This window comes from Akebia trifoliata, chromosome 10, assembly GCF_017979445.1.
Source record: "Akebia trifoliata isolate Shusen 1 chromosome 10, ASM1797944v1, whole genome shotgun sequence".
In the NCBI taxonomy this organism is placed as follows: Eukaryota; Viridiplantae; Streptophyta; class Magnoliopsida; order Ranunculales; family Lardizabalaceae; genus Akebia; species Akebia trifoliata.
Window position 1 is genome coordinate 31660153 of NC_141384.1, and position 13785 is coordinate 31673937.

Genomic DNA, 13785 nt, shown 5'->3' on the forward strand with positions numbered 1-13785 from the left:
TAGGGAATGTAATCAAGCGGTTGACTTTTTAACCCCCAACCTAAATTCCTTAGGCGGGATCGTTTTGGATCTCATAGACCTCTCTAAGAATCTAACAAACATTTTATGTAAGGATGACAGTGGGCATATCTCTGAAAAGTTGTAGTCTTTTTTTTTTATTGGGGGTCTGCCTAATCTTATGTTACTTGATTTGTGGGTTCTCTTAGTTTGAATTTGAATTTGAATTTGTCATTTGTGATTTGCTACTCAAGATTAAACCTGGTTCGTAGGGATAAACAGAGCTGGAGTTTGAAGTGATGAGTATAATGCAAAAGAGATTGAAGATGGTGTATTTTGCAGAAAAAAATATCAAGTTTTTTTTTTACTTATTAGTTGGAGAAGAAGGTATTTGGGTATTTTTCATTAGTCTATTGAGAAAAATCATAGTCAAACGGGCATGCTATTAATTTGAAATTTTAAGAAGATATCTCTAATATTATAAAATATTTAGAGGGCTTGTAAAAAACAAAATGGTAAAGTGGTTTGCTTCTTAATTTGTGGCATTTGTTGTATTTGACGAATCGAAAGCGAACCGTAACGTAAATTGGTTTAGTCCTCTACTAGCAAATTAGGTAACCTTGGCCTAACCCCATCTTAATCTTCAACAAAAAAAAAAATCTCATTTTAATGGTCAAACCTGAACTTGTTACAATGTTTTTGAAATACCTAACTTACCCTTTTTTGCATGTTCTTCACATAACTAGATTTTTCAACAACGATTACAAATATTTTCGACGATTTTTTATGATGAAAAATGAACAGAGAATGATATACTCTTAATTTTAAACATTTAATCAAGTTGATAGTCTAAATTTTTTTATGATCACATAGTTACTTTTGAAACGAGCATCAATTTCATAATTATAATATATGCATTTTGGATATTTCAAGGAGATTTACCTAGTATTGAAGTCGAAAAAATGGGAAAAAAAAAAAAGTGTTGAGTTCACCACTTTTTATTGTCAAACTGACAACTTAGTGTTGAGTGCACTACTTTTTATTGTTGAGTTCATTAATAATATAACAAATATCATAGAGTTCAACAATATTAATATTTTGAATTCGACTATAATTATTAATGAACTCAATGCTTTTAAGTCATGCTTAATTGTTATCGAGTTCGACAATATTTTTCATTTAAAAAAAAAAACGCGTCGAACTTCACAATAAAAATATTGAACTAGATAATAAAAAGTGACCACTAAGTGGTAAGTTCTATAATAAAAATATCAAACTAGACAATAAAAAATGGTTAACTCGACATAGCAACTGTGATCTAGATTTTTAGTTATTTTCTTATTCTTTTTTTCGACTTCAATAATGGATAAATCTCCTTGAAATATAAAAAATGCATATATCATAGTTGCAAATCGAGTTATAACATATCATAAAAAATAAAAATAAAATAGAATCTTGATCGCAAGTGTTATTAGGAAACCTAATTATGTAAAGAAGATGAGAAAAATGATAGTTTGGATATTTAAAAAATATTACAATGAGAGATGAGATTCAAGGATTTTAAGAAAGAATTTATTTACGAAATGGATTTTTAAGATACCATCCAAAACTTAGGCACTATTTATAAAGAAACTCCTCTATCAAGGTCCTTTAAGTAATTTTCCCTTGTAAGAATCATTTTGTAATTTAAAACAGTAAGGGATTTTGGAGATGTAACAATATTTGGAGATATTAGTTTTTGACTAACCAATCCAAACAAAATAGATTTTATCACTAAAAGTGGGTATTTGTGAGATTAGACTACTATAGATTAACCTGAAACTCGATCCTTATATCAGTATTCTGCTTTATAAATAAAATCTAATCATTCACTCTCTATGATTTTATTTATTTATTTTGGACATTCAATCGTTGATATTTTGTATACTCGAACAAATAAATCATTAAGTGCCAAAGTTTTTTTTTTTTTCTTCAAGTGTATATCATCTCATTTTTTTTCATGATGTAAGTATTACACTCCAGGAATCGTTCCTTGAAATTTGTTATTCGTCAGAGTGCTCCAATGAACTCTAGATAAAAAATTGCTCTTGAGACGAATAACCCGCGCTTAGACGGTTAGACCCACAGCTTAGTTGGTTTGACACATTACAAAACAACTTTTGAGGTCATAAATTCAAACAAAAAATAAAATAAAAGAATATCTCCGCTTCCTCATTAAATAGTAATAATTCTCTTTTGTTCTTGGGGAGAACCAACGAACTTAAGCTCCAAATGGCGCATAGAGAAAGAATGTCTCTTTTTCAGTGGTGAGTCATTACAAATGTCACACTTTAGTAACTACATAACAGAAAAAAAGAAACTAAACTAAACTAGATTCTTGTAAGAGATGAATGAAGTCCAAATTAAAAATCAAGTTACCTATGGTAGCAACATACTTAACAAAGAAAGCTTCAAAAGCCCATCCCAATTCCCATCTACACTGATACTGATATAGTATTCCCATACCAACAACTGCTGCACTCATACAAATAAAGACTTGAATTTTCCATAACACTGGACTGTACAAGTTATATTCACTAAGATGTACAATGTTGTCTGATTAAAGAATAGTCAATCTTCTAATTTACATGAAATTCCTATACAGTAATAGTTGTCGCTAAGACAAGCTCATGCACCTTACTATATATGCTGCTCCCAAACACATCCCTGCATCAACTAATATAAATGTGATTCGTTGTTTCGTGTGTGTAAATAAAAGTTTGTTGATGGAATATGGCATCTAACAAAAATTTCAAGGAAAGCTTTGTCTGTTAAAAGGAAATAGATGAAATCCGGGGTTGCCTCAGGTTTGAACTCTTAGAACACCTCCAACAATCATGGCACACTGTCAGTAATATTTACTTTGGGGGAAAACCCAGGTTTTGATTTGGTGATGGTGGTTGTTGGGAGTGAGCCTGATGAACTTTTAAGTTTATAATATATTTCTGTATTCGCTTCTGATCAAAATCAGTTAGTGAAAATGGTGGATTCAGTGGCAATGATGTTGCTTCCCCCACAATAAAAGAAAACAGGATCCTTGCTTTTGCATAGGATGCTTCTGCACTGCGCGTGTTTCCGATGAGCTCGTCCGCCTGAAACAAGAGGGAGAATTTGTTTGGCAAGCCCAAAACAGGGTGTTTTTTATACTATGGGAAAGTAATTATTTACTTACAGCACCACTTCTCCCAGCTCCAATTGCTGTCTGGAATATAATTTCCATGGCATCTGGCATCTCAGCACCACCTGCCATACATTTGGAAATGAGCTCTGGCGGAATTAGACAAGTATCAAGACAGTACATAGTTGTAAAAAAAGAAGAACCCATCCTAACATTCTTATTGTGGAAATAATTTGATATCTTTTCAGCTCGATCAAAAGCCGTAATAAACTCATGCTTCACGAATGAGGAAACAGATGCAGGCCTGTCAAAATCTAGGCTCTCTTTCAAGTTTTGAGGCAAGTTGGTGCTTCCCACATCAAGTGTACATTCATTATGTGAAAAACTTTTTTCCCAAGAGCGGCATACACGAAGAGCCTCCCTCCATACAGCTAAAACTACAAGTTCAACTGAAAACGATTCGAGATGCAAACCTGCGTTAAGCTGCCAACATTCAAACAAATGAATAACTTCATTGAATATTGAGTGACTCATTATAGGCTTAAGTTTATGTCACAAGTAGTATGGAGATATTTATAGCTGATATGTGTTGTGATCTGTGGAGCTTGATAGTACTGATCAACAAGGAGGTACTGTAAATCAAGCCATGCCTTCATGCTGGATGAGCTCACTGGGGGGGTTCAGGGGGCGAAGCCCTCAAAAGAAATTTCCCAAGGGTATTTTCGTAATTTCACTAATATTATGTAAAGACCTAGTTAGGTTTCCTGGGGTATTTATATTTCTCATTTTGGTGAAAGGGTGAAATTTGTACCTGCGAGTTTTCTCTTCATAGTGGAATCGGTGTGATCCGTGGACGTACCTCAATCTTGAGGAAACCACGTAAAAATCTTTGTTTATGTGCATGATTTGTGTTTTGTTTTTGATTCGTTTCTTGGTTTGATTGCTCCAGTTTTTCTCAACAATATGGACCTTATTTGGATTTGAATGGATGAGTTTGACATGACCATTTGTGAAAATTCTAACATCATGTGTGGAGTTTTAAGTGAGCTGTAAAATTGATGATCCTCTTTTATTAAGGATATGAATGTTTGGAATTAGCTAATTATTGAAGAGGATGATCTCACGGCGAGTAGTGAGTAGATTATCCTCGCCAAAAATCAGCCCTTGACTCATCTCCATTTGCACCCCATGAGCATGTCAAAAAAGGTGTCATACAATCTTGTATGTTGAATGGAGGAAAAAGATTATCTTGCCAACCCCAAGTTTTTGGAATAAGGATTTGATGATGATGTGTGCATGTATGTATGTATCAGGATGAAGCAATGCGGATCCATGTGAAGAGAGTTGACACAAACTTTCGTATGGGCTAGGTAGCAGGAATCTAAAGCTCACACAAGCAGAGTTGAGATGGAGTCAACATTGGAAAAAAACATTTATAGAATGAGCAAAGGAAAAAAAAAAAGATATCGAGAAGGATATGTGGTAAGACTCACCTTAGAATCATTTATACCTTATACCTATACTGGGACTGGAAAAATAAATCCCATACTTCATCATTCAACTCTATCAACAGCTATATCTTCAGCCAAGCATGTGTCTACGGATATGTTCTTACTACTTCCATCCACATCGATTTCGGCCCTCCTATCACCTATTTAGAGCCTTCAACTTTCACCAAAGTATTCTTTCTCACTAGTGCCATCATGGGACTTTGTTGTACAGGCCCAAATCATCCCAATTGACTTGCTCAAATTACCCTCAATTTTATCACTTATTGATGTCCTTGGTACATTACATTTCCCTAATTATTTTTTTTTGAAGAGTATAATATATTGAAGAGAGGGAAAAAATACAAGGAGGCCGATACATTTCCCTAATTTACTCATTTCTAATTATGTTTTGCTAGTCTTACCAGTTCTTATCACAAGTTCTTCCTTTTCATTATGTTTATTCTGTGAATCTATTATCCCCAACTGCTAACACCCAACTCCATAAAGCATGATTGGTCTTATTGTTGTCTCATTAAATTTTCCCTTCAGTTTGATCAGTAATTCAGTACAAATAGGTCACCTCAATCACCTAATAATGTAGAAGCATGCCTCCACTTTAGCCATCCATCACTAATTCCTAGTCGAACACTAGCAACTATTTGGCTAAAAAACTAAGTACACTTGAGGGACCTAGGAATGTGCCTAATAGGAGATGAAATGAAAGTTAATTGCCATCTCATTCAATTCTCTTTAATTTGATCCATAATTAGGTGCACATCGGTCATCTAATACTCTAGAAGGGTGCCTCCACTTTAGCCACCTATCATGAACTCCAAGTGTAAAGACTAGGAAATATTTGGCTAAAAAAATTAGTCACACAAGAGATCAAGGACTGTCCCTGATAGGAGATGAAATGGAAGGTTTTTAAGCATGTATAACAAAAACCAATAATTGAACCAGTGAGTAGTGTTTTGGTGCAAGTTGAATGCCCTAAAATCAAGTAAGAGAATAACCCAAAAGGCATGGATTGGGGAAGTAAGGAAAGACCTGAAGATGCATTCCTTAACAAATGATGAGGTTCCAGAGAAAATCGAATTAGCAGAACAAGATTCATGTTGTCAACCCAATATTGGTGATAAGATGGGTCAGAATACACACACCGATTTTGACACAGATGTGTGACACTCACATGGAGATGAGTCAAAAGCTCTCACTAGTAAGGGTGACCTCTATCACTATGTAAATACTTCTAAGAAAAATAATTAAAAAATCGGCCCTTGAGTCATCTCCTTGTGGATCCACAAGCTGTGTCAGGGGAGTTGACACACATACACGTGTGTTTCAGGTACAAAAAAAAAAACGTCATTTATTAGCTAATAGTTGTACTCATTAGTGCATACACACAAACACATATGATGGCCCTGTCACTAATACCATACACTGGCCCAAGAATTCACTTGGTCCTAATCATTCCTGCGGTGCACTCCTCTTGAATGCGGCATACTGATAGCATAATACTTTATCAAACACTGCATAACACAAGGTTTCCAAGGATGGATTGCTCATAAATATCGAAGTTGATAACAGGTGAAAAGTACTACTAGAGATATGATATCATGAAACTGTATTACAATTATAAATAAAAAAATCCACTAAAACGATATATTTACAGTCAAAAACCTGAATAAGAGTAACTTACCTTTCCTTGTGCTAGTTCTGAAAGAGCATGAGCATACTGATTCAGCAACTGTAGCCTAGTCGAAGGATGCAAGGGAGATGGTCCACATGCATCCCCTGATTCAATTGATGCCTGTGATGGAGCCAATACATGGCTCCCTAGACTTTCCACACCACAAACATAACTACCAGCCAGTTCTCCAGTTTGCATTGCAACAACTATGCCCTTGCCAGTCTTCGTTGGTGAGAGCTTAGAAAGTCTTGTAGCAGAACTCTCTTGCATAGATGCCTCAAGTGAAGAAGAAAGAGTCTCCAATGAACCAAAATGAGCATTAACAAGAACATATTCTTGTTCAACAAACTCCAGTGAATCACCAACTAAATAACATGAAAAAAGAGTCATGGTCTAACAGATAAGATCTCAGTACAATGTAACTACGTGAATGATGCAAACTGACCTTTAGTGCCACTAGTATTAAAAAGTTGCCGTTCTACACTTTCAGTCTTCGTGCTCCAAATATCTGATGAATTTGATGGACCAGCATCGACTGATTTTCTCTGTCTATCACTTGCAATATTTAGCATGAACTCACAGCCACTTTCCGTAACGTCTGAAGACAATGGTCTGCTGTACTGTTCTTTTATAGGTAAAACTTTCTTTGGATTTGTATTGGATGAATTTATCAAACACTCTGAATGCAGCAGGGGTCCCTTATCAGACGCAAAAGGTAATTTATCATCTGTAAAGCACTCGAGCTGCTCAACCATAGGTTTATTTTCTGGAAGCAGAGAAGACTGCCTCAAGATCCATCATCATCAGCCTACATATTTACAATTAAAGATGTTCAATATGGTATGTGAATTACATTGTCTATGTTTAGGAGAACGTCAGATGAAAATTATTTAGGAGGACCACTGAGGTATAGCATGCCAAATGGACTTTAAAAAATAAGAAGAAGAAGAAGAATATAACTGTGGCTTTCTCATAAACTTGTGATTGAAGAATTCCTCAAATGTTAGTCGCTCCACTGCAAAATAATTGAAGGCAAGTTAACCACTTTATAGGATCAGCTATACATATTGTTTTGTTCAAAGACACCAGAAAAAAAAAAAAATCCTTCTTTAATTTCTAAGTAATCCAGTGATCATCCAACAGAAAGCATTATGTGATTTATTTCTAAACTAGAAAGTAGGAAAGGACTCAAAGCCACATTACATTGGAGAAACAGCATGATAAGGACAACGAGCAAGAGAAGAAATTGGTAGCCAAGATAGTTGCAAAAGTATTTTTTTATAAAAAAATTAAAATCACATTTTTTAGGCTTCAAAATTGCCATGTGCTTCTTTGGAACCACTGTTTATTTTCTTTATACACTAGGTACCATGCTTGGTTCACTATACCAAGAAAAGAATGAAATGTATGATACACTAGATTTAGCCACATTAGAAATTTTTTAAATAAATAACTCTCACAGATAAAGAAATCCATTATTACTCGTAGGATTTTGGGATAAATGCTCTAGTTACTTTATCTATAACTATTGCAAACAAATACAGACTCAAAGTTGATCCCTAATATAAACCAATTCAAACTATGAACTCATTCGTCACCTTTCTATTTGCTCTGACAGTTCTCTCATACATGCCCTTATTTATGCCAATATGTTCATCCAGGACTCTTTTCGTTCCCAATACCCATCAAATTTTCTTTCTAAATATTTTTCATGCTATCTCTAAGTCAATAACAAATCATATGAACATGCTTCTTCTTTTCTTATTTTTGATAAATATAAATTATATAAATGAAGAAGAAGAAAGGGAGGTTGAGTTAGCCCCAAACAAAAAAAAAATAAACAAGTGAAAAGAAAAAAGAAAGCAAAAATACACACCCAGCAGGAAGCTAATTGTTACAAATGATATCCTAATTAAAAACAAAATGTCGGAAACACACTCCCTCAAAGTCTTTACTCTTCTTTGACCAACGGAAGAGAAGTCCCAAAATCTCTAAGATCACTGTATGAGACGAGCTCTCTTTGCAATGGAATATCCTGTTATTGCGCTCTCTCCAAAGGCCCCAAGCAATGGCGAAAGGAAGGATAGCCCAGAGAAGCCTCTTTCTAGAATAGATGATATTGAAACTCCACCCCTCCAGAAGTTCAAAAAAAGATAAGGGAAGAACCCAATCCACCTGGAACGAGATAAGAAGAACATCTAAATAACTCGGGTAAAAGGACAATGAATAAGAATGTGATTAACAGACTCCCCATCCCTAGAACAAAGAAAGCAAAAGTTGGAGTAATCCACCCTCGATAGATCAAATTATCCAACGTGAGAATTCTACCCAAAGAGGCAAGCCATACAAAGAAAGACACCTTAGAAGGAACATGAGCAGACCAGACAACAGATGGAGAGATCGAAACCTCTCCCGACAGCACCAAGTAATAATAGAAAGACTTAACAGAAAACTTCTTATCCTTAGCCTCGACCCATTCCCTTCTGTCCTGCTCGTTCTCTCTGAATTATATCGAATTAAGAAGATCTAGAAGAGATGTAACCTCCGTCAATACCCAATCATTGCAGTTCCTCCTGAATCCCAGATCCCAAGAGTCCGTGTTCTCATCCCGAATCAGACATTGCCTTACAGAGTTATTTTTTTTCAAAGAGCAAGCGTACAAGGATGGAAATTGAGTAGACAGAGATGAATTTCCGCACCAAGTAGAAATATTGTCTCAATGGATGATCCACTCAACAAAAACCCATTACTTTGACTAGCTGTAAAGGATCTAGCAGCAACTAAACCTTAAATACTTATCAACCACAAAATATGTAAACTAACAAATGAGTTTTTTTTTTGGTTTGGGGAGTGCTAACATAAGATGAATCCCAGATCCCAAGAGTCCGTGTTCTCATCCGAATCAGACATTGCCTTACAGAGTTATTTTTTTTCAAAGAGCAAGCGTACAAGGATGGAAATTGAGTAGACAGAGATGAATTTCCCACCAAGTAGAAATATTGTCTCAATGGATGATCCACTCAACAAAACCCATTACTTTGACTAGCTGAAAGGATCTAGCAGCAACTAAACCTTAAATACTTATCAACCCAAAATTGTAACTAACACATGAGTTTTTTTTTTGGTTTGGGGAGTGCTAACATAAGAGAATTTAAACACAAAACCTTGCAAGCATGGAGTACTTTTAGCTACAATTTCAAATAGATCATTTTAGGCATTGAAGTTTGATTAAGAGAATTCCAACCTTCTCACAAACAGCTAGAACTTTTTCACTCTAAAATAAACAAAGTTCCCCTGTTTTAGAATTTTCTCAACAAGAAAAGATACTACGGGCAACCAAGGTTATAACCATTAGGCTTGCTTCTAACCCATCTTGCATGGATTGGGTCCTTATCCATAGACCCAGCTTACTGCATAATTTTGTCATAATTTACAATTATCATGGTAATTTTTCAAACATAAATCAGAAAAACCCATATTCAGAAATCAGAAGTATGATTGTCAATAAAGGATTGGAGGCATAGCTTCAATGGGTATAGAAACTGAAAAATCATAATCATGAGTAGCAATTAATTTCACCTGGGTTTAAGCGCAGAAGACTTCTACAAAGATCTACACAATCAGGATGCAGTTGTTCTAAAACACCTTCAGGGAACCTTAGCTCATTAGACGTCAAAATGTTCTGGAAAAGCTGAGAGAAATAGTGGATTGCAATAAGTACAAAAATAGGACCAAATGTGGAACTGATAGAAAATGAACTTCACCACACGTCAATGCAAATAAACCTGGAATTGGCTATTGCCTTCAAATGGTGGTTTCCCAGTCACCAACTGGAAAAGAATTGCTCCAACACTCCATAAGTCAGCCTGCACATACCAATTTAACAAATTGAAGAATAAATACAAACTAATACAAGTACCACTGATCTAAGATTACAGTCATGTTATGAAACCTTGGCATCATATTTTTGGTTCTGAATGATCTCAGGAGCCATGTACAATGGTGAACCACACAATGTGTCAGCTAATCCTTGGGGTGTCAGATACCTGGCAAAATTAGATTTCATATATGAGTAAATATGAAATCAAACCTATATAAATACACCCATTCTTCCAGGTAAAAATATGTTCCTTAATAGCTTATAATCAAGAAGCTAATAAATATAGTTTTTTTTTTTTTTATTAAAAAAAAAAAAAAAGTGTTTAGGCCTCTCTATGCGTATGGTGATAAAGAAATTTACAAGCTTTATAGTTTATACAACAGAACAGTAACAAATGTAACAAACCCAGAAATGCATTGCAGAAATCATAATTGTAATTAACTAATCTTACCTTGCAAAACCAAAATCTCCAATCTTCAATACTTGAGTGTCATTGGTGGTTGATAAAAGAAGGTTCTGCAAAAATTGGTAAAAAAAATAAATAGGCTGAAGAAGTAGAAAGTTGACAACAAATATCATAACTAAATTAGACTTCACTCAAATGTTTCCCACACAGTGAGAATTTTCTACAATAAAGGAGAGATAAGTGGTTGGATTTCTTTTTTTATTATTTAAAAAAAAAAATGAAAATCTTTCAACCTTAGTACATAAGTGAGTAAGGAAACAACATGTATGTATTTTGAAAGTATAATAAATGAAAATTTTTATTGAATGAATGAAATAAGCTTTAAGGAATGAAGACCAGTAATAAATTTTGTTCAACAAATTTACAAATTTGGGGTTTGAGAAGTAGAAACACAAAGTGCATTCATATTTGATACCTGTGGTTTCAAATCTCTATGTATAAGATTGTTTTGACGGAGAACTTGCAACCCTGAAGCTGAATATAAGATATTCCAAAGCAGAAAAATAAAAAAAACTTCCCAAGTTGAATCATAGAAAAAACTTTATCTAGCGCTATGAAAGGAAAGAAAGAAGTAATAATTAATACCCAATTGGGTCATAAAGTTGTTGGCAAGAGTCTCAGAAATTCTTCCGTGACGATGGATGTAAGTAGAAAGATCCCCACCATTACAATATTCCAAAACAAGGTAAATCTTGTCTTCAGTCTAACAAAAATATAAAATTATATTAATGATAATTATAAATAATAATAAAAAAAAAAGAACGCTTGTTATGTTAGTAGTAGTACCTGGATGGCTTCGTGGAAGCGGATAATGTTGGGGTGTGTGATATTATTGAGAATTGTAATCTCCTTTAGCAGATTGTCCTTAATCTTATGGCTTAGATGTTTCTTATCAATCTCTTTTATGGCCACTTCCAAGCCCAACCTCCGATGTCTCGCCCTCCAAACCACAGCAAATGAACCCGACCCGATTTTTGGCCCAATAATGTAATCGCCGATCAACCGGCACCGGTTGGAGTTGGGGTCTCCAAGATCCATCACATACCTAATGATCTCTCTCTCTCTCTCTCGGTTTTTTTTTTTTTATCTGTTTTTTGTTGTTGCACTTCTGCTTTTATATATTTTCTTACCTATTTTTTCGAATATATTTTGGACTGGGACTTGAAGACTTGAAGTGGAAGAGCAATTAAAGCTTTATTTTGCGAGTGTTCCTGAGCGAGAGACGTGTGTAGTTTGTTTGGGGTTACTTTGAGCAGGGGCGAGGGCTGGGGTTAGCTAAGCTTGGGGTAATTAGGAAACAAAAGAGACAAGTAGTAGACTTTTTGCCACCACATGACCTTTCAAGTCTCTCCCCCACCCTATGAAATTCACATTAATGCAATGTTTTGTTTTTTCCTATAATAAAAAAGAGATCATAATAATAATAATAATATTTAAATGTTAAAAGCTATAAGCATTTAAAACATTTTTAACGCAATGTTCTTCTTGGCCCTATAAGAAGAAATAGCAATATTTTAATGTTTTAAAATATCTACTTTAAAAAAAAAAAGCATTTAAAATATTTTTCTCTTCACATCACCGATGTGAATGAATGAGAGAGAGAGAGAGAGTACCTATTTGTACCGTTCCCTATAGGCCCATATGGATATATTGCATCATTGGTACAGTAAATCATGCTTAATATCTTGACTACTTCCACTTAGTGGTGTTATTGGATTGATTTTGGTTATGTAAAATTCCAAATTTTTAATTCGTATCTCGAAGAAAAAATAAATAGTAGAATTTTAAGAAAATCTTGAAAGTAGGACTTAGGGGTAAAACTTTATGATATTTCTGATCATTTTTAATGGAATCTAACCTCATCATTAGATTCAAAATGATTGAAAAATATAGTTTAGCCTATAAGCACGCTCAAATACGAGTCCGAATATAAAAGTTGCAAAATCTTCGATTATCGGATCGGACTAGGCTAAAATAGTAACTTTTTGCTAGAGTAAGAACTATTAAGATTCAATTACACCATTGGATTCAAAATGAAAAATTATTAAATATGTCATTTTTTGGATATTAGGAAGTCGAATTATCATCAAAAACGAAAATGACGTCAATTTTAAGGGTCACCTCAGGTCAAAAAATGTAAACTTTTGTTAGAGACATAATTTGTAGAAATTGACTACACCATTAGATCCGAAATGAAAAATTAGGCGAAATAGAGTATTCATTTGTCAGTTTTGGAGTCCGGATGGTTAAATTATCATCGATCAAAACAATTGACAAAATACCGATTTTATCCCAAATTTTATATAAATAAAATTTTAATAATTTTTTTATCAATTCATCTTCTCCAACCCGTCCAATAGTCAACAGTCAACAGCCAACGGATTTATAAAAAAAAAAAATTTTTTTTTTTTAAAACTTCAAACGTAGATTTCTCGCAAACGGCTCGTCATCGATAATCGATGCAGAAGGGAGAAACGTCCGCAGCCTCGACATCTACAAAATCCACCCAAATTTTTTCCATTTTCTCATCTTTTTCACCTCGTATCTTCAAAAATCAGTCGTACGTATATACGGGGATTTCGAAACTTCGACCTCGGATTTCATCTGTTTCGGGGTCAAACCGTCATCCGTCGTAGAAGGGAGAAAGGACGACCACGTCGAGATCTTCGAAACCACCAGGCCGGTTTCAAAAATCAGCCGCTTCGAAGTTCGGTCCGTCTCGATTTCCGTGCTGATCGCCTCGATTTCCGTGCACACACTTCGATCCTTTTGCCTAGACATTGTAAAGAACTCTCAATTTTTATTAATAATCGTAGATTGGAAAAATTGCATTTAGGATTTTATCGAAAAAAATTTGGATGTATTTCTAAAATATAGAATTCTTTTGTTATTTTAAAAATTCACGCCAGAAATTGCATGTTTGATATGTTTAATTGGATTTTTAACAAATTATACGTGGGTAGGGTATTTTAACGGGTTATTTCCATAAATTGGGTCTTGTGCACTGCTCGGACCCTGTTTTGAAAAATAATTTGTATATTTTTTTATATTATTGATAAAAATAAATTCTTCAGTTGGAAAATGTGATTTAATATTCAATGAACT

The 13785-nt window shown here is 34.4% G+C and overlaps 1 protein-coding gene across 1 annotated transcript; it reads right to left on the reverse strand.

Annotated features, from left to right (window-relative positions):
- Positions 1-2432: 2432 nt before the first annotated feature.
- Positions 2433-11971, reverse strand: LOC147393923 (Protein kinase superfamily protein). Its single transcript, XM_086455150.1, has 13 exons — positions 11467-11971; positions 11266-11383; positions 11096-11154; positions 10666-10730; positions 10287-10380; positions 10120-10200; positions 9914-10025; positions 7295-7349; positions 6780-7120; positions 6344-6699; positions 3367-3637; positions 3209-3279; positions 2433-3128 (listed from the first exon to the last, which is right to left on the reverse strand). The coding sequence occupies exons 1-13, from the start codon at positions 11716-11718 to the stop codon at positions 2895-2897; spliced, it is 2109 nt and encodes a 702-aa protein (XP_086311276.1). The 5' UTR covers positions 11719-11971; the 3' UTR covers positions 2433-2894.
- Positions 11972-13785: the final 1814 nt, after the last annotated feature.